This window comes from Chiloscyllium punctatum, chromosome 2 (assembly GCF_047496795.1).
Source record: "Chiloscyllium punctatum isolate Juve2018m chromosome 2, sChiPun1.3, whole genome shotgun sequence".
In the NCBI taxonomy this organism is placed as follows: domain Eukaryota; kingdom Metazoa; phylum Chordata; class Chondrichthyes; order Orectolobiformes; family Hemiscylliidae; genus Chiloscyllium; species Chiloscyllium punctatum.
In genome coordinates, this window is record NC_092740.1 from 85,992,827 (window position 1) to 86,018,035 (window position 25,209).

Genomic DNA, 25,209 nt, shown 5'->3' on the forward strand with positions numbered 1-25,209 from the left:
ATGAGACCCACAAAGTGGAATCTGACATAGCTTGTAAAGTAGCTGCATTGAAGGTAGATGGAACAAATTCCAGTCTAATTTTGTATCTATCTTTAGTTTGTAATTGTTACTTTGCACTGAAGACATGGAAGTTTCAATTCAATTCAAAATTTTATTGACTTTAAATGACTTAACTTCATTAACATGGAAGCAGCAGCAATTTTATCTCTAGGGTATAGGTTTGCTCACTGAGCTGTAGGTTTGATATCCAGACGTTTCATTACCTGGCTAGGTAACATCATCAGTAGCGACCTCCAAGTGAAGCGAAGCTGTTGTCTCCTTTCTATTTAAATCTTTCTCCTGGATGGGGTTCCTGGGGTTTGTGGTGATGTCATTTCCTGTTTGTTTTCTGAAGGGTTGATCTAGATCGGTGTGTTTGTTTATGGCGTTGTGGTTGGAGTGCCAGGCCTCTAGGAATTCTCTGGCATGTCTTTGCTTAGCCTGTCCCAGGATAGGTGTGTTGTCCCAGTCAAAATGTTTTTTTTCCATCCGTGTGTAGGGCTACGAGGGAGAGAGGGTCGTGTATTTTTGTGGCTAGCTGGTGTTCGTGTATCCTGGTGGCTAACTTTCTTCCTGTTTGTCCTACGTAGTGTTTGTGGCAGTCCTTGCATGGAATTTTGTAGATGACGTTGGTTTTGTCCATGGGATGTACTTGGTCTTTTAAGTTTGTAAGTTTTCCGAGGGGTCTTAGTAGTCTGGCTGTCATTTCTGAAACTTCTTTGTATGGTAAGGTGGTTAGGGTTTCTGGCTGTTTGGTCTGCTTGTCGTGGTTTGTTCTTGAGGAATCTGTGCACTGTATTTTTTGAGTATCCGTTCTTCTTGAATACATTGGTTCTCCTCTGTTTTATCTCTCAACTGGTGGAGCACAAAATGCTTAACTGACTGATTTAGGTCACGAGGTCCCTGAATATCACCGTGTGGCTCAGCAATAAACTTGCTGCGAGTAAAATTGCATTCAGACAATGAGGGAAATGGCTCACATTTCCACAGCTTAAATTTCACTTTGATGAAAGAGGTAAAAAAGTGCAATTTGAGTTAGCGGATGCATTTTAAATTTAATGGGATAATTGCTGCTCTATGATGCAAAGCTATATTCACTCTGCTGTTCGAAGTCTTATGACTGTATAAACACCAGTTCGAAACTAGAGTGGATCACTCAAGGCCCCTCGAGCCTGCTACACAATTCACTAAGAACTTGGTTAATCTAATGACACCACATTCCCACTGATCCCAATAATCTTTAACTTCCTAACTTATCAGGAACATTTTTGCTGTTAAATTCTTCCTCTGTGATGTGATCATTACCTAAGGTAGGGACTAAGTGTTACAATTATCTTCACTACCTCCTAGATAAAGGAAGGACATTAAAAATCAGCCAAAATAAAGCTTTGATAGACGGAATGTGCATTGCTATGGTGTCTAATGCACAATCATTTCTTGTTGCCTATTCCCTTGTCTAATGGTTAACTAAATATATTAACACTCATTGGTACCAGTTTGATGGGGTTAATGGATGACTTATGGGTGCCTTAGGGACCAACATCCCAAGATAGTCATGGAGATGTACAGCATGGAAGCAGACCCTTCGCTCCAACCCGTCCATGCCGACCAGATATCCCAATCCAATCTAGTTCCACCTGCCTGCCCATATATCCCTCCAAACCCTTCCTGTTCATATACCCATCCAAATGCCTTTTAAATGTTGCAACTGTACCAGCCTCCACCACTTACTCTGGCAGCTCATTTCATATATGTATCACCCTTTGCATGAACAAGTTGCCCCTTGGATCTCTTTTCTATCTTTCCCCTCTCGCCCTAAACCTATGCCCTCTAGTTCTGGTCTCCCCGATGCCATGGAAAAGACCTTGTCTACTTATCCTATCCATGCCCCTCGTAATATTGTAAACCTCTATAAGGTCACCCCTCAGCCTCCAACGCTCCAGGGAAAACAGCCCCAGCCTGTTCAGCCTATCCCCATAGCACACATCCTCCAACCCTGGTAACATCCTTGTAAATCTTTTCTGAACCCTTTCAAGTTTCACAACATCTTTCTGATCAGTAGGAGACCAGAATTGCATGCAATATTCCAACAGTGGCCTAACCAATGTCCTGTACAGCCACAACATGACCTCCCAACTCCTGTACTCAATGCTGTGACCAATAAAAGAAAACATACCAAACACCACCTTCACTATCCTATCTACCTGCGACTCTACTTTCAAGGAGCTATGAATCTGTACTCCAAGGTTTCTTTGTTCATCAACACTCCCAAGGGCCTTTCCATTAAGTATATAAGTCCTGCTAAGATTTGTTTTTCCAAAATACAGCACCTTGCATTTATCTGAATTAAACTCCATCTGCCACTTCTCAGCCCATTGGCCCATCTGGTCAAGATCCTGTTGTAATCTGAGGTAACCTTCTTCGCTGTCCACTACACCTCCAATTTTGGTGTCATCTGCAAACTTACTAACTGTACCTCTTATGCTCGCATCTCAATTATTTATGTAAATGACAAAAAGTAGAGGAACCAGCACCGATCCTTGTGGCACTCCACTGGTCACAGACCTCCAGTCTGAAAAACAATCCTCCACAACCACCACCCTCTGTCTTCAACCTTTGAGCTAGTTCAGTATCCAAATGGCTAGTTCTCCCTGTATTCCGTGAGATCTAACCTTGCTAATCGGTCTCCCATGGGGAACCTTGTCGAAGGCCTTTCGGAAGTCCATATAGATCACATCTACCACTCTGCCCTCAGCAATCTTCTTTGTTGCTTCTTCAAAAAACTCAATCAAGTTTGAGACATGATTTCCCATGTACAAAGCCATGTTGACTCTCCTGAATCAGTCCTTGCCTTTCCAAATACATGAACATCCTGTCCCTCAGGATTCCCTCCAACAACTTGCCCACCACCGAGGTCAGGCTCACCGGTCTATAGTTCCCTAGCTTGTCTTTACCACCCTTCTTAAACAGTGGCACCACGTTTGCCAACCTCCAATCTTCTGGTACCTCACTATCGATGATACAAATATCTCAGCAAGAGGCCCAGCAATCACTTCCCTAGCTTCCCACAGAGTTCTCGGTACACCTGATCAGCTCTGAGGGATTTATCGACCTTTAACCATTTCAAGATATCTAGCACTTCCTCCTCTATAATTTGGACATTTTGCAAGATGTCACCATCAATTTCCCTACAGCCTATATCTTCCATATCCTTTTCCACAGTAAATACTGATGCAAAATATTCATTTACTATCTCCCCCATTTTCTTGGCTCCACACAAAGGCTGCCTTGCTGATTGTTGAGGGGCCCTATTCTCTCCCTTGTTACCCTTTTGTCTTTAATATATTTGTAAAAGCCCTTTGGATTCTCCTTAATTCTATTTGCCAAAGCTATCTCATGTCGTCTTTTTATCCTCCTGATTATCTTAAGTATACTCCTACTTCCTTTATACTCTTCTAAGGATTCTCTTGATCTATCCTGTCTATACCTTACATATGCTTCCTTCTTTTTCTTAACCAAACCCTCAATTTCTTTAGTCATTCAGCATTCCCTATACCTACCAGCCTTTCCTTTCACCCTGACAGGAATATACTTTCTCTGGATTCTTATTAGCTCAATTCTGAAGGCTTCTCATTTTCCAGCTGTCCGTTTACCTGCGCACATCTGCCTCCAATCAGCTTTTGAAAGTTTGTTACTAATACTGTCAAAATTGGCCTTTCTCCAATTTAGAACTACAATATTTAGGTCTGGTCTATTCTTTTCCATCGTTATTTTAAATCTAATAGAATTATGGTCACTGGCCCCAAAGTGCTCCCCCTGACACCTCAGTCACCTGCCCTGCCTTATTTCCCAAGAGTAGGTCAAGTTTTGCACCTTCTCTAGTAGGTACATCCACATACTGAATCAGAACATTTTCTTGTACACACTTAAGGGTTTAGATGGAGAGGAATTTGTTAAGACTATGGCACTCCCAGTCTATGTTTAGAAAGTTAAAATCCCCCAGCATAATTACCCTATTATTCTTACAGATAGCTGAGATCTCTTTGCAAGTTTGTTTCTTAATTTCCCTCTGACAATTAGGGGGTCTATAATACAATCCCAGCAAGATTATCATCCCTTTCTTATTTCTCAGTTCCACCAAAAGAACTTTCCTGGATGTCTTTTCAGGAATATCCTCCCTCAGCACAGCTGTAATGCTATCCCTTATCAAAAATCCCCTACCCCTCCCGCCCTCGCTCTCCCACGCTCACTCTCTCTCTCTCTCTGTGAAATCTCCCTTCAGAGTCTCAACCCAATGTCGTTGGTTCCAATGTGGACAATGACCTCTTGCTGACCCCTTGCCCCATGAGAACATTCTGCACCCTCTCTGAGACGTCCTTGATCCTGGCACCAGGGAAGCAACACACCATTCTGATTTTTCGCTGCTGGCCCCAGAAACGTCTGTCTATACCCCTCTGTCCCCGAACACAATTGATCTCTTGGAACCCGGCATACCCCTCGTTGCATTAGAGCCAGTCTCAATACCAGAAACTTAGCTGTTCGTGCGACGTTCCCCTGAGAATCCATCACCCCCTACGTTTTCCAAAACAGCATACTTGTTTGAAATGGGTATGGCCACAGTAGACTCCTGCACTAGCTGTCTACCTCTCTCATCTTTCCTGGAGTTAACCATCTATGTGACTATATCTGAGACTCCCCCCCCCCCCCCCCCCCAAATAACTGCCATTCATCACATACTGTTGCTATTACAAATTCCTCATCGCTTCTAGCTGTCACTCCAACCTATCTATTTGATCTGATAAGATTCACAACCAACAGCATTTATTGCAGATATAATCCGCAGTAACCCTTAAACTTTCTTTAATCTCCCACATCTGACAAGCACGTTTCACTCTACTAAAGGCCATATTTGCACCTTCACAACCTACAGACCCAGAAAATAACACCGTCTTATCCCTCTACAAACACTGCCCCAGGTTAAATTAATAGTTATGGTTTATATTTTAAGTTTAATCATGAGACATATCTCAAAAAACATATACTCAAGAAAGAACCCACTCTACTCACTACTGCAGACTTTCTGTAGGCCACACTTAAAACAATTCACTTATCTGATTCTGTGCTGTGAACTTCTCCCAAACAGTTCCTCCAAGTTCAGTTGTGAATTTCACTGTTTAAAGAAAATTTGAATCAGAGAAACAAATTTGAAAGAGGTGATTTAAAAGCTGTTGGTTGGTGAGCAAAGTATAAATCTAATTAGAATGAATTTGAAAGTGTGCATGTACTGCAGTACAATGGTAACCATTCTAACCCAAGATAGAGTCCATTCTTAATACCATAAGTTTTTGGTAAGGTTGTTTATTACAGTCCCAGCAGCCGACTTTGTGAGAAGTGTTCAGGCAAAACTATGATGGTTGTTTTGGCACCTGATATAATTAGTATTTGTTGAGGTAATGGTCCTTCAATGAGATGGTCGTCCATCCATTTGCTGTATGTTCATATTACCTTTACTTTCTAGAAATCCTTCTCATGGTTTCAAGAAGGATTGTGAGGATTCAATCTCCAAAAACAATCTTTCATAATTTTGAGGGTGCGAGAAGATTAGAAAAGGAGGTTCATTGGGATTTGATTTCTTTATATACTGTCCCTGACCAAAATAGAATTTCCTTAATTATTTTTCAACTCCAAGGTACATAGAAGGTTTTGTGCTGTCTGCTGAAATAATCTAAGAATGTGTGGATCAAAACACTTGTGCAATATGTCCTCTCCATATTGAAAATCCTTGCACCCATATTCGAATGCTATGGCCATTCGATTCAGCCAAACGCTGTTTAATTCTGAACATAGCTATAGGAGCAGCAAAGATAGTTATGCATTGTTACTTCCTTACCCAAGACTGAACCTAGTGCTCATCACCAGTAACAGGTTCCCCATTCAGAAAACTAAAAATAGAGATTTTTCATTGTAAAGCTATTGTTTACACAGATGTCATAGACAAAATGCATACATCCTCTGCCTGTGGACAATGTGTTTTATATGGAAGAGGTACTTATTTTCTCTTAGGATACAGATCCAATTAAATAATTTGGCCACATCCTTTCATAAGATTAAAACAAAGGTCATTTATTCTCCCAGACATGCGTAAATTAAGTGTGATATTTCACACTTGATCTCTTGTATGTTTTGACAAACAGATTGTACATTATAATCTGTAAATGTACATAAGTGAAGATAATTTTCTCAATCTGATTTATGTATGTCCTATGTGGTTGGCCTGAAGTTGTTTTGAAATAGTTTTGATGTATGAAAGTTGAAGTCAGTGCCTATAAAGCAAAGGATTGTCAAGAACCTGATATTTCCTGTAGTTGAATTTCTAGGAAGATGATTTTCACATGACTTTCAATTCCAGCAGTTGCTTGCTGTGGCTGCTGTTCTGAATCAAGGTCACAGATTAGCTGATTTTGGAGATGGCGGTGTTGGGCTGTTGTGTACAAAGTTAAAAATCACACAATACCAGGTTATAGTGGTTCTGTTCGCCAAGCTGGGAATTTGTGTTGCAGACGTTTTCGTCCCTTGTCTAGGTGACATCCTCAGTGCTTGGGAGCCTCCTGTGAAGCGCTTCTGTGTGTTTCCTCCGGCATTTATAGTGGCCTGTCTCTGCCGCTTCCGGTTGTCAGTTCCAGCTGTCTGCTACAGTGGCCGGTATATTGGGTCCAGGTCGATGTGCTTATTGATTGAATCTGTGGATGAGTGCCATGCCTCTAGGAATTCCCTGGCTGTTCTCTGTTTGGCTTGTCCTGTAATAGTAGTGTTGTCCCAGTCGAATTCATGTTGCTTGTCATCTGCGTGTGTGGCTACTTAGGATAGCTGGTCACCTAGACAGGGGATGAAACGTCTGCAATGCAAATTCCCAGGTTGGCGAATAGAACCACAACAACGAGCACCCGAGCTACAAATCTTCTCTCAAACTTTGAATACCAGGTTTTGGTCCAATTGGTTTTTTTGGAACACTAGCTTTTGGAGCATTGCTTCTTCATCAGGTGGTTATGGAGTATAACATTGGCTGAACTGTTACTTCTGCTTTGGGTGGAACTGTTGAAAAGACGGCTTTTACCTGATTATTAACGGCAGAAAACATGACTGTCTCACCAAGTGATTTTTCATATATTCAGAATAGTTTCCAAATGAAGGGTGGTGTTAATGTTGATTCCTGTAGGCTGTGTTGAGATTTAGCACCTTTGCAATTCACCCAGTTTGGTTTGGAAGTGGTGACCATAAACACAGTTGAGGGTCTGTGGCATCCTGAATCAATGGAAATTGTGATTCAATCTCTCCTTTTTTTGTCACATGAAACCGAGACAAATGGCCTAGGGATTCCATAGTCCTTTTGTTCGCCCATCCTTTTAAAAAGGGATGTGTGAATTCCCAGCAAGGCTGTAAATGCCCGTATTTAATTGGATATTCGGCATCTCCCACGCTAGGGGCAAAGTCAGAAAGTAGGACCTTTAATGGTGAACTCTAGCAGTATGGGAATGGAATCTGTACAGTCAGAGTCATTCTGCATTGTAAGTCCCATTGTTAGTGCTAACCCTAACCCAAATCCATCCGGCCAAATTAACTAATTGATTCCCATAGTAGGTCAGTGAAGTGCACTCTCTAATTTTATTCTGTTGGCAAACTGACTTAACATCCTCAGTATAGCAATACTTACTAACTCAATTGATACCCTGCCATAAAACTTTCGGCTGTGTCTTATTGAGAAGGCAAAGAAGTGCAGTGCAGAATGTTGCTTCCATTTTTGAATATGGCTTCATTCATGTCAACATTTTAGTTTCATCTGTGATAGAATCGGTTTCACCTAATATGTTTGTACATATCCATCCTTGAATACTGTAGTTTCAAGACCATCATTTCTGGGTAGAGTTTAAGTTCGCTTTTCCAACCTGTCATGAGTGTTTTGGAAAGAGTTTCGTATTTCCGATCACTATCTTTAACTGAAGGATCATTATCTAAATTTTCCTTACTTCAGTTGAAATTCTTATTTTTTTTTCCTTTTTCACTTATACTTTCTTTAATTCCTCAGCCAGCAAAAACAAGCAATGCAAAATTCTTGGCCAGAAGTGAGTTCTCTTGGGTTAAGGTCTCTTTGGATTTGCATTTGAAATATTAAATCTTCCATACCCTATGTTCACCCCCAGAGGAAGTATTGGACTCCGTTCATGCTTTATAGAATGGTTTGGGGTGCAGTTTTGAACTAACGGTGAGAAAATACAGAATGGCTTAATAGAAAGCAAGAGGTAACCTTCTTTGGCAAGTATGAGGCAAGGAAAACAATTTTTTTTTCTATGAATAAAAGTTTTTTATATGTACACAGTTTTTTGCATTATTTAAAATACAGAATAATTTGAATAGCAGTATTCCTATCCGATTTTTCTTCCTTTGAAAGCTTTTCCTTTACTTGCTATCACTTGTTGAGGTACTGCAGGTGCAAATGATTATGCTAAGGCCATCTTTAATTTGTTGAAATTCCATTAGGTGTTCGCATGCTGGATGGTGATGTGACAGATATGGTGGAAGCAAAGTCTCTCAGTTTGAGCCCTCAGCACATTGACATCTACAGTGCCAGCTGGGGACCAGATGATGATGGAAAAACTGTGGATGGCCCAGCATCCCTTGCAATACGGGCCTTTGAGAATGGCATCAGACAAGTAAGGCTGCAGAACTTTTATGTGGAATTATTTAGCTGCTTTTCTGGCTTGCAACATCACTTTTTAAAAACAAAATCTACTCTCCTCCTCCCCGCTTCTTGGAGTTTTGTGGCTATGTGGTAAAGCCTGGCGTTAGGCCAGTGCTTTGATGGCGATTAATGATCAGATATTGTATGATTGAGCTGCTGGGATGTGCTCAGCATCATGTCCCTTATGTTTTATTACCCAGTTTCATCATTTTTGCTTTTTTTAACTGGCTTTTGAGCTAGATCAATTCGCAAGAGGCACAGACTTGTTCTCACAGCTGGGAGACTGGACAGCTCTGGAACATTCCCTTTTTTAAAAAATTCAGGTTTGCTTGAGCTTGTCACTTTTTAAAAACAAAAGTGTGAGGTGTGTGATTGGTCCATAAAGCCTTGAAAACTGTTCAAATACAGCTGACAATTTAATCCTTTTTCAAGAGCACTAACACCATGAACAGTGGGAGTTTTGAATGAATTGAAGCTTAGCGATGTGTGTTCACACCCAAGATTTCTCGACACAGTGAATATCCATTCTTAGCTGGATATGCGAGAAGGGGGGAGTACAGTGGAGGTGGTGGTGCAAAACAAGACTTCCAGCAAACTTTCCCATGGGAATGGTGAGCGATTGTTCAATCCAAACTAGCTTTTCTAAACCTCCTGAAGTTGAATATAGAATCAGGCAGTAATTTTAAAAAATATTTTAGTGAATCATCAATTGGGCACTTTGAGTTTACTTAAATGTAATCATTGACAAATAGTTTTGTATAGTCAGGGAGAGTAGCATAATGGTAATGTTGTTGGGCTAGTAATCCAGATGCCTGAATTAATATTCCAAAAATGATAAGTGAGATCCACCATAGCAGCTGGTGAACTGTAAATGTAACTAATGAATAAAAGTCCACTGTCAGGTTCTGGTGATCATGAAACAAGATTTCCCATTTAGAAAGCAATGCTGACTATCCGTTCTTGCCACTCAGAATACATGTAAATCTATCCCTTCAAGTCCCCTGCAACAACTTACCAACCACTGACACAAGGCCACAAGGCTCTCCTCTCTTTAGTTCCTGGTTTTTCCTTCGAGTTGCTTTTAAATAATGCCTCTCCCCACGCCCATTATCTACCTTCCAGTCTTCCGGCACCTCGCCTGGTGCTGCCGATAACACACACATCTCAGCAAGGGGCCTAGCAATCTTTTCTCTACCTTCCCACAAAGTTCTTGGAAACATCTGATCAAATCCTGGGGATTTATCTACTTTTGTGACCTCCAGCACCTCCTGTTCTGTGATATGAACTCTTTCTTTTTAAGATATCACTTTTTTTCAACAGGTTCCCTTGCTTCCACGTTCTTCTCTACAGAAAATACTGACACAAACTATTTGTTTGTTTAATATTACACCGAGTTTCTGAGGCTGGAGGGTGACCATAGAGCTTTATAAAATCATGAGGGCCATGGGTAGGGTGAATAGCCAAGGTAATTTTCCTCAGGGTGAGGCCAATCCAAACCTACAGAAGATGAGAAGGAACAGATTTTGAAAAGAGCTGAGGGGCAACTTTTTCATGCAGACTGTGATCCACGTGTGGAATGAGCTGCCAGGCAAAGTGGTGGAGGTGTATATAATTTCAAAAGCATCTGAATGCGCATATGAAGGGTTTCAGAGGGACATGGCAAAATGCTGGCAAATCTGGTGGGTACAGACGGATTGGACCAAAGGGTCTATTTCCTTGCTGTATGATTCTGACCTCAATCAGAAATCAAGGATGCTTTAAGTTAGTTCTGAATTTTATTCAATATCAATGTGGGTGTTTAAAGATGTGTGAATGATGTGAGTCTTTGCATTAAACAGAGTGCTCAAATGCCCACTCAGGTAGATGCAAATATGTAACAATGTTAATTTGAAGAATAAGGGAGTTCTCCTTGTTGTAGTTGCTAATATGTATCCTTCTAATGACTTGGTCATTAGTATGTGACAATTTGTATTGATGTTGTTCTTGTCGCCCTGTACAGATTGCCTGTTCTTTTTTTTCCCTGTATTGCAATGATTATTACACTCTGAAAAAGCATTTCATCAACTGTGAAGTGCTTTGAGACATCTTGAGGTTGTGAAAAGCACTAAGTGGATGCAAGTTTTGTTAATTAAGAAATTTCAAGATTTTATATAAAACAAACTCTCATGCTTCCATTGTTTCTTTATATTGAGCTACCTTATTTCCTTATTTTAATATTTAAGATATGAATTAAACATTTTAAAATTCTCAAGAGGCAAATTAACCTGTGACTAATGACAGACTTCCATTTGCTAATCTAATGGAGTTCCTGTACAGCTGGCTAAAAGGTCTGTTGTATTTAAAACCAAATCTCAACTTTGAAAATAAGGTAAATGGAAGCATGTGTGAGATACCTGCAGTTGTGCAGCTGTGTATGAATGTTGCCTTCTGTCAGTCCTTCATGTTATACTTAGACTTGATATGGAGTGGATCATAGTCCCAATCAAAACTTGACATTTAAACTGGCTTGACTGTTCTTTTGTTGGGTGATATTTAGCAGATGCAGCTATCCTGCAATGTGGATTTCTTTGTTCTAGAAAAACCAAAAGCAAATTAATCTGCAATTGTTTGTTTATAGGTGAAGTTGAAGAGAAAATTAAATTGATGATCAGGGCTTATGGAATGGCATTGCTTATTGGTTGCTTTTGATAAGATATTAGAAAAGAGGCCAATAGAACAAAAAGCATAATGTGGGTGGTTTATTTGTTCTTGCAAACAAGTTTGTTAAATAAATACTAGGAGTTAATCTTCAAATTAGGAAAAATGATACCTGACATTGAAGATAATAATAACTCAGACAGGAGCTGTCTAAGCAAAATGGAAGACTCTATCGGAAAAAAAAATCTTGAAGACTCTGATCCTCAGGACAGGATGGTTTCCGCCTCCAGGATTTTATAGGAAGCAGATGAGGAAAATGCAGATATAATGGTCACAATCTCCCAAAATAGTCTTGTCAGGAATTGTCTCTGTATTTAAAAATCTGCAACTATTACTTTATTTTTTAAAATGTAGGGATTGTCGATCAAAGAAATTATGGATTGCTGACCCAGCATACTTTAGGAAATTATTGAATCTATAAGCATAATGCCAGGGCATTTACAGAAGTTTCATCTGACTGGAGAGAGCCACAAGGATTTGTAAAGTGCAAGTCTTGTCTAATGAAGCTAATTGAATATATTGAGGAAGTAAGAATGTAGTAGATTGGAATGTCTACAAGTGTAGTTTTGTTTAGATTTCCATAAAATCTTGAATCTGGTTCTACATGAGACTATTAGCTCATGGTATTCAAGACAAAACACTGACCTTATTGGACAGTAGAAGACAGAAGGAATAATGGATATGTCTTGATAGGAAGTAATGAATAGTATCCCATTAGGATCTCTGCTGGGGCCTCCACTAATTATTATTACTAGTGTCTTGGGCAACAAAGGAGAGAACCATGCATATATGTTTACTAAAAACAAAAAAAGTGGCATTGTAAGAAGTATAGAATTGCCAAGATAAATTGATACATATCAACATAAGTGGGCCATTCAGTCTGTCGAGCCTGTTCCACCATTTAATTCGGTTCATCATGACTGATCTCATCTCCTCTCTGCCTCATCTCCACTTTACTGCCTGCTCTGCATAACCCTTCAACCCATTACTAATAAAATTGGTCTATCTGCTGTTTTAAGTTTACTCAATGTCCCAGCATCCACCATACTCTGGAGTAGTGACTATCACAGATTCACGACCATTTGAGGGAAGTAAATTTCTTCTCATTCTCCATTATAAATCTGCTATCCCTTATCCTAAAACTTTGATCTCTCCTTCTAGATTGCTCCATGTGAGGAAACATCCTTTCAATTTCTACTTTGTCAGTACCCTTTAGCATCTCTATCTTCTGTCATTCTTCCAAGTTCCAGAGAGTATGGATCTAAACTGTTTAATCTCTCTTCATAAAACAGACTCCTTTCTGGAACCAAACTAGTGAACCTCCTCTGAATTGCCTCCAATACAACCACATCCTCCCAAAAGGGGACCATAACGATACTCAGCATTTCAGCTGTGGTCCATGTACAAAGGTCAGCACAATGTAGTGGATACAAAGTTAAGTAAAAGGCTAGAGCATTATTAACCTTTATAACTAGATGGCTACAATGTGAGGAAGGTGGTAGATGCTTTGCTACTGCTATACCAAGGCATAATTAGATCTCATCTGGAGAACAGTGTACAGTTCTTGACAATGCATCTCGGAGGATCTACTGGCATTTTAAGTGTAGTCAGGGTTATAAATTGTAAAGTGTGCAGCCAATTCGTGCACCGCAAGCTCCACAAATAGTGAAGAATAACGAATGAGGCAATCTATTTGTCAGTGTTGCTTGAGGGATAAGTCTTCAAGACATACTTGCTGCTGAACTGGCTTCTAGCACCTTGCACCTGAACGGAATAGAAGATGATAATATGTTCATTCTTTCACTTCCGACTATCTAGCTCTCTCAAAGTGCATTTTTGTCCTTTCCTCACTAGATATTGTGATCTCACTTTTTAAAAATTCATTCAGAGGGGAAAAAAATGTTTGCAATAATCAACAGCCCAGTTGACTGAAGTAATGCTCATACTGAGACCACCTATTCCAACCCATTGTTTCTAAGGGTGTAGTGTTAGCTGTGGCTCCCCTGTTAGGATCTCATTAGCACCAATCAGCTGGCTGAATCCTTGAGGAATACTCGAGCAATATATTGCAGGTGCTGGAAATCTAAAATAAACACTGAAAAATGGTGGAGAAACTCAACAGGTCTAGCAGCATCTGAAGACAGAGAAACTGACTGTTTGATTCCAAAAACTCCTTTAGAACTGGATATTTGTTTGCTCGAGTAGTTCTGTGACCTGTAGCAAGGGAGTAAATCAGAGGGAAACCTCTGCTTGACCTCCTCCTCGCCAATCTGCCTGTAACACATGCATTTTTTTCATGATGGTATTTGTAGGTGTGATCGCTGCACAGTCCTTGTGGTAACAGTCCCGTCTTCACATCAAGGATATTTTCTTTTGTGTTGCGTGGCATTCCAAAGTGCTAAACACGATAGTTTTGAACAAATGTAGCGATTCAAACCTGGGCATCCCCGAGGCAGTGTGGGCTATCAGCAGCAGAATTGTACTCTACCTCTAACCTCATTGGCTGGCATACCTTCCACACCACCATACTTCAAACTTTGAATTAACCCTGATTGATTTTATTTATTGTCACATGTACCAAAGTTTACTTTGTTTACAAGGAGTACAGGCAGATCAAAGTAAGCGAGTATGTATAGATCGAAAAGACTTATTCACAGTTACATTGCACAGGGCAAGATCATCATTATTTGAGGCTAGAGAGTCCATTCATCTGTCTAATAATGGCTGGGAGGAAGCTGCTCCTGTACCTGCTGATGCGTATGTTTGGGCTCCTGTATCTTCTGCCTAATGGAAGAGGTTGCAGTAAATCATTACTGGGGTAGGATGGGTCTTTGATGTTGGCAGCCTTTCCGCGGCACCAAGTCATGTAAATGAAGTCAGCGGATGGAAGGCTGTCTTCCATGATGGTCTGGGCTATGCAGATCACCTGTAGTTTCTTATAGCCCTGTGCAGAACAGCTGCCATACCAGGCTGTTATGAACCTGGACAGTATGCTTGCATTGTTGGATCTGTAGAAGTTGATGAGGGTCCCTATGGACAGGCCAAATTTCCTGAGTCACCTGAGGAAGAAGAGATGTTGACATGCCACCTTGACTGTCACATGTGGGAAATTCAAGATAAATTGTCGGTTATCTTCACTCCAAAGAATTTGATGCTCACCACCTTCTCAACCTCTGTTCTGCTGAGGTAGATGAGGGCATGTTCTCTTTTCTTTCTGAAGCCAGTGATCAGTTCTTTAGTTTTGCCAACATTAAGGAAGAGGTTGTTCTCATTGCATCATGTCACCAAGCCTTCAATCTCCCTTCTGTATTTTGACTCATTTAGATATTCATCCTACTACAATGGTGTTGTCAGCGAACCTGTAGATGGAGTTCATTTGGCAACATAGTCATGGGTGTATAGGGAGTACAGTAGGAGGCTGAGAACACATCCTTTGGGGGACTTGAGTGTTATTGTGGAGGAAGTGCAGTTACCTACCTTCACTGATTGTGGTCTGGTTGCGATTTGAAAAATGCAAGAGGGCATGTAGGAGCAACAGCAGACATACTAAAACATGAGGTGGTAATCTGGGTGAAGCTGGAACACGGTATTATTTGTATGCCGAACATGAAAAGCTGTATATGATAAATAGAGCTAAGCAATCCCACAACAAGTAGATGAGATCAAGGTCTGCAGTTTTGCTAGGTTCAGCTAGGAATGGAGGTGGACATTTAAATCACTAACTTGGAGGGGGAGATGGCCCTGCTAATATCGGTTATCCTCAAATGATGGGGTAGTCCTGCACTTCAGTGCAAAAGGTAAGGCAAAAGCATTTGCAACAATCTTCAGCAAGAATTACTGAATAATTGAGTCATCTTGGCCTCTTGCTGAGGTCCACAGCATTAGACATGGATGTTTCAGTCAATTTGATTCGCTCCACATTTCATCAAGAAAATGTTCTTCAGGGTAGTGACATAGGTTCAACCTCCTTCAGCTGCTTCATCAATAACCTTGCCTCCTTCATAAGGTCAGAAGTGGGGATATTCACTAATGATTACATAGTATTCGATATCATTCACAATGCCTCAAACACTGAAGCAGTTTGTGTTACAAAGCAGCAAGAGCTGGTTAACATCCAGACTTGAGCCAATAAGTGACAAATAATACCCGTGTCAGGCAATGACCCATTTCTAATAGCAGAACATCTGGCCCTCTCTCCTTAACTTTTCATGGCAGTACAATCGCTGAACCTCCCCACTACCAACATCCTGGTGATTACCATTGACCAGAAAAGGAATGTGACCAATTGTGTAAATATTGTGGCAGCAAGGGCAGGTCAATGGCTAGGAATCCTTCAGTGAGTAACTCACCACCTGACTCCTAAAACCCTGTCCACCATCTATAAGGCACTAGTCAGGGGTCAAATGATCATTGAATCCCTACAGTGTGAAAGCAGGCCATGTGGCCCGTTAATTTCATACTGACACTCCAAAGAGCATCCCACCCAGGCCCACCCTCTTACCGTATCCCTGTAAACCTGCATTTCCCATGGCTAATCCACTAAGCCTGCACATCTTTGGATTGTGGGAGGAAACTGGAGCACCTGAAGAAAATCCACACAGACATTGGGAGAACATGCAAACTCTGCACAGATAGTTGCATGGGGCTGGAATCAAACCTGGGTCTCTGGTGCTGTGAGGCAGCAGTGCGAACCAATGAGTCACCGTACCCCCTGATATAATCTATGATAAAAGCAGCCTGCTTGATTGGCAGCCCATCCACCATCTTAACCATCACTCCCTATGCTACTGATACACAGTGGCAGGAGTATGTACGACCTATAGGATGCACTACAACAATTCACCATGACCTCTGTGATAGCACCTTCCATACTAGCAAATTCTGCCGGTCAAGAGCAGCCAATGTATGGGAGAACTTACAAATTCAACACTTGCCATACTGACGTGGAGATATGTTCTTTTATTTTCACTAGTTCAAAATCTTTGAACTGCCTTCTTGACAGCAATGTGGGTGAACTGCAGTGGTCATGAAGGTATCTCACCACCAACCCCTCAAGGGAATAAGAGATGGTTCATAAAAACTGGTCCAGCAGCAATGCCCACATTCCACAAAATAATACATTTTTAAAAATACATCTTACATATTCATTTAATTACCAAGAGGGAAACTTTTAGTTCATGCTTTGTTGTCAAAAATAGCACAGTGACACTTACATGGATAATCATCTTCTCCCTTCTGTTGACAATATTTACTAAAACTGTCACTTGTGTTACCATATACAAGATATGACCAGGAGTAGCAGAGTTGTTTTCACTTTGTGTCCAGTTTTTAAAAAGTTGTTCCTCTTGTCTTTGCTCAGTTCTCCTGCAAAAACACTTTGTTGTTTCTATCAAGCTGATGTGCAAAGGGAGCATCGAACTGAAATAACCTATCATCAGAGCAATTAAATGTCCTTTGCACCTTGCAGAAACAATTTTCTGGTGCATGAAACTGGCAAGGTAAATCTGTCACTGAACATTGTCAGACCATAAGGGCTGTGTATACTACCACGGAACAATATCTTAATGTTGACTCCTGAGATTAGGCATGTTAAATGTTCAATGTAGAGTTAACCAAAAACAGGTGTAGAAATGCCTTTTAAACTATTACAACTCTTGTAGTGACCCCTTCTAAAATTGCAGCTTGCTAACTGATGAGTTATTGCAAATGATTTGTTGATAAGATTTTCTAACTGTAGTTCTGTATCATTATTATTATGTCTCTTTGCCACTCCACTTCAGTATCCCCACTGCATCTGCAAACTGATGCTTGTTTTGCAACAGATGATTATGTTGTCCCTTGTAGAAGCTCATTGACTAGGGGCATAAAATGAAAACTTTGGCCTTCTACCCAAATTAAATGCCTTGCAATGTTGCTTTCAATTCTTTTGCATACGTAGGTAGGAAATCTTAAAAGAAGTAGTTAACATTTCCCAAATTTTTGAATCGATATTTTTGAATCTGTTTTGGAAATGAGTGAGTGATGGCTTCTAACATGTGATGTTGCTCCCTGCTGAGAGGAATTTCATTTAAAAGTCTTTTTCAGTGAAGAATTTACACTTAACATGTGCTGCAAAGGAGCTTGTGATTCTCAAAATTATCTCATCCATTTATTGGTTCTATTGTTCTTCTGGCTAACTAACATTGCCATTTGTCACAAGATGATTTGTGTAAAGAATCACAAAATGACTATAGCATATAAGGAGATGATTCAACCTGTTGAGTCGGTACTAGCTCTCTGCAAGAGTAGTTCCTAGTAACTAGTGCCACTCCTCCATCCTTTCCCTGTAGACATCAAGATTCCTTTGTTCATTGATAATCAATTTTACTTTTGAAAACCACCATAGATTCTATCTTTGCCACCAGCGAAAATATGTGAGCTGGCAAATGTGCAGATATTCTTTACTCAACCTGTGATGACCCAGCCTTGGAGCAGGTGGGACTTGAATCTGGGTTTTCTGGCCCAGAGCTAAAGTCACTACCATTGTGTCACAAGAGCACAATGAGCTGGTGGTAGTGTCCCTGCCTGGGGCTTTATTGAGTTCAGTTGGCTGTCTGCATCATTGGCCAGGACCAACAGGTGGATCAGCTAATCATCCTTCTAGAGGGAATATTCTGCTATTTTTCTGAAACCCCAGCCTCTAGTCAATCCAGCATTTGGGCTAGCATGTTGGTTAATGCTAAGACCAAGACGTTGATCACTGTCACCAATTTAAAGGTCTGCTGCCATCATTCTCTTATTATTTATTTTTGATAATTCAAAACTGTGAATAGTTGAAGTTGAAAACACAATTCCTGTCACCTTCTGCAAATTGCTACATACGATCAAGCTCTTATTGGCAAGGTTTTATTCTACCCTCTCACCTGGCATAATGTGCTGCCAAATGTTTCTCTCTGACAGTCAAACATCAATTACACAACAAAATCACGCAATTAGATGCATAACCAATCAACAAGCCATTGAGCTTGGTATTTCAAAGTGACAGGTCTCCAATACTGTCATTTTCTGATGACTTCAGATTGCTGATATCATCATGCAATACTTTATATGTATATGGAGAGTTCAGCCTCCAGATCAGAGACCATAAAATCCAGCATTGTATACTTTATTGTTATTTACTGACAGGATATGGGGATCATTGACTGGGCCAACATTTAGTACGCATTCCTAGTTGATCTTTAAGATGGTGGTGAGTGGCCTGCTTGAACTGCTGCATATACTCCATGCCCTAAGGGTGGTGATTCTAGGATTTTGACCCCTTGACAGTGAAGAAATGGTAATATGTTTCCAAGTCAGGATGTTGAGCAGCTTGGAAGGGAACTTGCCAATGGCAGTGTTCCTGTGTATCTGCTGACCTTGTCCTTCAGGATGGTAATGGTTGTGGGTTTGGAAGGTGCTATCTATATTTTGTATACCATGAACGTTTATCGGCACATGCCTTGATCTCCTTATGTGTGTGTTTATGGCTGTGTGGCACTTCAATATAAATATTTCTGTTCCAATGCTATTTTTGAAACTTTGCAAGTGTTCTGCAGTCTGTGACATTTGTCTCTTCAGATGCATGCATGATCCTTTAATCTTGATTAGAGTTTGGCACAGAATGGATGCACTGGCTTTCAGACATATATGTGCATGTCAAAATACTTTTAAACTGCATATGAGTTAGGGCATTTTGTATCTAAATAATTAAGTTAAACAAATTCAAAGGATAAGTATTCTACAAGCTGTGTTAATTTCATTTTGAAATGAACTCTGGACATTTTGTAGAGAACCTGTATTATGTTTGTAAGACTTGTGACTAGAAATAACATTTTTGGAAAAGAAATTTTGATTAAACTAGTCCTTGACTGATAAAAATTTCAGTTTAATGCAGTATGTGTGATAATGATCCTTTGTATATGAAAGTTGTTTTTTTTTGGCCAGGTGGCTCAGATGGTAAACATTAGGACCAATGACTGGCCCTTGCTTGGTGCCCTTTCTTTCCCCTGCTTGATGTGGTAGAGATGACAGTACTGTCACCATGCATTAAAAATATTTCTCAATGTACTTAAAGGGTAACCTGGGCAGTTCGACTAATAAGTGCTAAACCCATGTTCAGCAGTATGCATTTTTTATTGCATGCCTAATCTGTAACCTAAAGCAATCTGATTTTGAATAACTGAGAAAGAACTTTTAAAAATACACTCAAGCGTTTACTAATTTTATTAGGGTGCTTCAGTCAGTTTCTTAGGAAGTTCAATAAATAGTGCTGTTTGCATAAAAAACACAATTTGAAAATCATCCTTGAAAGGAACAACTGGTAATTGTTCTCATTGTTCTCATTAATTTGATCGGGCATGTGACCACTTTTGTGGATCAGACTGACTTTTGTAACTTTTATTTTAACTTGCATAAAAGATTGTGGAAACAATTTGTTCTGGATGTAATTTGCACTTGCTGGTTTATTCTATGATGGTTTGGTCAATTTATGCTGGTAGCAACTCTAGTCCAGAATAGCAATAATTCAATATCTGTTAAATTTGCTCGTGAGCAGGACAGCTCTGTAGGCATGGTCATGAAGCAAACTCTCTTGCAGCTACAATTTGAGTATTTGGAAAGATTGTGTTGCAGGTTTGATCTCAATGCATTTATATTAGTTTAAGGTAGGTCAAAAGAATATGTGGAAGTCCAAGGAACCACTTGCTGGCATAAAAATGAGTGCTTTGGTGTTTATGCTTGTAGGTAAGATTATGCAAGTTTAGAGTAGATTTGTAGCTCAGGTTGAGGTTCTGGATGTAAGTTTGCTCGCTGAGCTGGAAGGTTCATTTTCAGACGATTTGTCACCAAACTAGGTAACATCATCAGTGACCCTCCAGTGAAGCACCGGTGTTATGACCCGCATTCTATTTGTGTTCAGGTTTCCTTGGGTTGGCGATGTCATTTACTGTGGTGATGTCTTTTTCTATTCTTTTTCTCAGAGTGTGGTAAATGGGGTCCAAATGGATGAATGTGTTGATGGAGTTTCCAGTTGGAATGCCATGCTTCTAGGAATTCTCGTTCATGTCTGTGTTTGGCTAGTCAGAGGATGGATGTGTTGTCTCGGTTGAAGTGGTTTCCTTTCTCATCTGTATGTATCAACAAGCATGTCCACGTGGACCCCCTCTAACACCCTCTGAGGAAAAGGATAGGAAAAGACATCACAAAACTTTCCAGGTCAGCGAGGAAAAAGTTCAGGAAAGTTATTTAATGAGGCAAGTGCCAATCCCAGACTGCTGCTGAAGTAAGCGCAATCACGGATGTCAGTCTTCAGTGAATTCAGTTCATTCTGCATAAAATGGCTGCACACTCTTGATACAGTTAAGACTCTGCAGCAGCATGTTGTTACCGAAGCTTAAGAGTTTGAAGACTTGCTGCAGAGCCAGCTGTATGCCTAGCCAAATTGTTTCAGAGCTGGAACACTGGCAGTAGCTGCAAAGTAGAAAATTACCTACACATATCCTGCCCACAAAAAATGGGACAAATTTAATCTGTTTAATTAATGCTGCATTAGTCTCCTCACAGTGATAAACAAAGTGATGGAAAATGTTGCTGACAGTACTGTCAAGTAGCATTTACACAGCAATAACTTGCTTACTGAAGCTCTATTTGGTTTCTGCTGGGGCCACTTAACTTCTGAACTCATTAAAGCCTTGGTCAAAATGTGGGCAAAACAGTTGAATACAGAGGTGAGGAGCATGTGGCTCCCCAAAGTATTTGAGGTAATATGGTATCAAGAAGCCCTTGTGAATTTACTATGAATCAAGGGGGAAAAAATTTACACTGGCTGGAGCCATAACTTGCACAAAGGAAAATGTTGTGGATGTTCGAGACCATTCATCTCAGTCCCTCCTTGTGGATGCAGGAGTTCATCCAGATAGTCTCCAGGCTGAAGTCATGTTGGCTTGCTTCATTGAATAGAAGGAAACCCTCCTTCTATCATGAAGTCAGAAGCAGGATGTTTGCAATTGACTGCAATGTTCAATTTCATTTGAAATTCCCCAGATAAGATGATAATGCAGTCCATGCCTGCATTCACCACATTTAGGGCAGCATTCAGGTTTGAGATGATAACAACATTCCCACCTCAAGAGTGCAGATCAAGGACCATTTCCAACAAGAGAGAAACTAATGATTACCCCATAACATTTTTATTACTGAATTCCCCAGCAATCAACATCTAGGGTGAATAAAAGAGCAGCTCATTAAGCTGGGAATTCTATGGCAAGTCATTCACCTAGTGATTCCCCAAATCCATCTTCCGTGTTTAATGCTCAAGTAAGGAATGCAAAGGAATACCCTCCACATGCCTCGATGCTACAGCTCCATCAATACTCCAGACACTTGATATCATCCAGGAAAAAGCAACTCACTTGATTGGATCGAAACGACCTAACTTAAACATTCACTTTCTCCCAATACTGGCATGCCATGGCTATGATGTCTACCATCATGCACTGCAGCAACTCAACAAGATTTAAATGGCAGCACATTCCAAACCTGTGTCCAATACCATCTAGAAAACATGGACAACGTGTGGAAATGCCACTGCCTACGAATCACATCACACTGACCTGGAAATATTTTGCTGTTTCTTTACTTTTCCTGGGTCAAAATCCTGAACTTCCTTGAATGTGATTGACGTACCAACACCGTATAGACTGCAGTGATTCGAGAAGATGCCATCTTCTCAAAGGCAATTAGGGATTGGCTATAAATGCTGATCTTAACAGTGACATCCATGTCTTATCTCCTGAGCAAAACAATGCTAAATCTGAATTGAAATTTGACTAGATCACACATGGGCTACTGTATTCAATCAGATCACCATATTATTAAAAATGGATATAGAGGCATTGGAATTGACACAGAAAATGATTACAAGGTTATGTCTATGAGAGAAACATGATTACTCTTGAATCTACAGAATTGTAGAATAGTTTGTAGAACACGTTGGATCTCTGTGCCAGCTCTGTGCAACAGCAATTTGGCAGCTTCATTTCCTCTTTTGTTTGCCCATTAACCTCTCACTTTTTCTTTCTCTTCAGGCAATGATCCAGTTTTGTTTTGAAAATTATACTTGAATTTGCACCCTTCTCACTTTGGCTGATCCTAATCACTAACTATATTAAATTTTTTCCTGTTGCTATTGCTTGTTTTGTCAGTCATTTTAAATTGATATCCTCTGCTTCTCAGCCCATCAGCTAGTACAGCCAGTTTCTCCTTAACCACACTATTCAAAACCCTCATAATTTTAAATACTTTTGCCAAATCTCATCGCAGCATTTCCTCTTCATGGTCAACAGCTCCAGTTTCTCCAATGTATCCACATCGCTTAAGTTCCTCTTTGCTGGAACAATTCTTGTGAATATTTTGTGGCGTCTGTATTGTCTACACATACTTTGTAAAGTTTGGTGCCCAGAATTGGGCACAATATTCCAGGTAAGGCTGAACTAGTGTTTTATGTTTGTAATAAGTACCTCGCTTTTGTATTCCATATACCTGTTTTTAAACCTCAGCATTGGGAATGCTTGATTAACTACAACTCTTCCTGCATGAATAGAAATTCTCTTCTTTTGAAACAAAAGGTAGTCTAATAAACACCTTGAAAAAGATCGTGATCAAGTAGATACAGAGAATGTTTTCACTTGTGGTGTAGATCACAGCTAGGGACCATCAATTATAGGATAGTCACCAAGGAATCAAATGGTAAATTCAGAAACATTATTCTTTACCCTGAAAATTGAGAATGGGGAGCTTGCTACAGCATAAGTGCATTAAAGACGTAGTCACTATTGTACATCAAACATTTAGTGTTGTGTAACAAGTGTTCTTGATCGCCAATAACTTAGAAACAAAAGGGATTATAATAACATAAATAATGAGCATCAAATATGATAATGACTTTGGCTGCAGTCAACTGTTTTAACACTTTCTGCTGCTGATAGCAGGAGATGACCTTTTGGATTTTTGTCTTTTAAATCTCTACCAAATGCTGTATGGATTCTGATGGATGTCTTTTATTAATCTTTAATCTATTTCCATGTCTGAAATTTTCTATTCCATGCTATGTAAAATTGTTATATCTGACCAACATTTGATCCTTACAATCTTTATATTTTACATTTTCTTAGTGATAGCCCCAACACGTAGTTTTACACCATAAAGCAGCATAATTTGATCAACACAGATTTACGAAGAGAGAATTCGTAAAGATCAATTATGGAAGACTATTTGTTAAGTTTGAAATAGTGGATTCAAGATAATTCTTGAATTGCATGAGAAAGGTATTTGCACCGTGGCTGATCCTTGTACTGAAAAACTAAAACGTAAGGAGAAATTGGAGAAACTTAACTTGAAACATTGAAAGACTATGATCTTTCAGTGTAATCTTGTACCCCGATGAAACAATGCAGAAAACAAAACAAAATGAGTGTTGGACATGGGGACTCTTTATTTAAACAAACTAAAGGTTTAGGACTGATATCAGGAAATGCTTCACACACGTCACATGAAGTGGTTTTCTACATTGGGTAGTGAAGTGAAAAACCTTGAAATTATTTTTAAAAAGTAGATGCCTGATTTATGAACGAGGAACTCTCTCATTACTGTAAGACTGGGTCGAGTGAGCAGCCTCCCTCCACTGTAAAGTTCTATGAGTGGAAGGAGATTTATTTATTAAAGTGCTCAAGCATTATCAATTTCAAATATATTTTTGATACATTGAATAAATGAATTTTGCATAAATAAACTGATTCTATTTTAAAGTATTATAAAGGTTTTTAAATCATTGGATTATGTATATTTGACCAATTGCCAGACCTCATTGTGTTTCTTTTGTGTCTATAACCTCCAAGCCATCACAGAAGTAAAGCAGGTCTTGTTTTGATGCTGTCTGTTTCACTAAAGGATATGTGGGCACAAGATGTAGTGCAGAGAACTGTGTACTAATAAGCAACACCTTGTAATTTAGATTTGATCATAGAGATATAAAGCACAGAAACAGACCCTTTGGTCCAACTCGTCCATGCTGACTAGATATCCTAAATAAATATAGACCCATTTGCCAGCATTTAGCCCAAATCGCTCTAAACCCTTCCTATTTGTGTACGTATCCAGATGCCTTTTAAGTGTAGTAGTAGTAGCTGCAGTGGCAGCAGCCTCCACCACTTCCTCTGGCAATTCATTCCATATACTTACCACCGTCTGCTGTCACCTTAAACCTGTGCCCTCTAGTTTTGGACTTTCCACCCAGGGGAAAAGATCTTGTCTATTTATCCTATCCAGGCCTATCATGATTTTATAAACATCTATAAGTTCACCACTCAACCTCCAACATTCCAGGGAAAATAACCCTCGTATATTCAACTATAGCTCAAACTTTCCAATCCTAGCAATATCCTTGTAAATCTTTTTTGAACCCTTTCAAGTTTCACAACATCCTTCTGAAAGCAGGGAGACCAGAATTGCATGCAGTATTTCAATGATAGCCTAGCAGCTGTAGAGGACATTGGCAACATGACCTCTCAACTCCTATACGCAATGCACTGACCAATAATGGCAAGCATACCAAATGCCGCCTATTCTATCCTATTTACCTGTGACTCCACTTTCAAGGAACTATGAACCTGTATTCTAAGATCTTTGTTCAGCAACACTCCCCAGCACTTTACCACTAAGTC

At 39.9% G+C, this 25,209-nt stretch overlaps 1 protein-coding gene across 4 annotated transcripts in view; it reads left to right on the forward strand.

Moving 5' to 3' along the window:
• The window catches only part of pcsk5b (proprotein convertase subtilisin/kexin type 5b), a 375,643-nt gene that overhangs the window by 126,068 nt on the left and 224,366 nt on the right, over window positions 1-25,209 (forward strand). For all 4 annotated transcript variants that reach the window (XM_072585118.1, XM_072585127.1, XM_072585146.1 and 1 more), the window contains exon 7: window positions 8,575-8,747. In XM_072585118.1, the coding sequence (XP_072441219.1) occupies window positions 8,575-8,747 (173 nt within the window). The remainder of the gene's footprint in view (window positions 1-8,574; window positions 8,748-25,209) is intronic.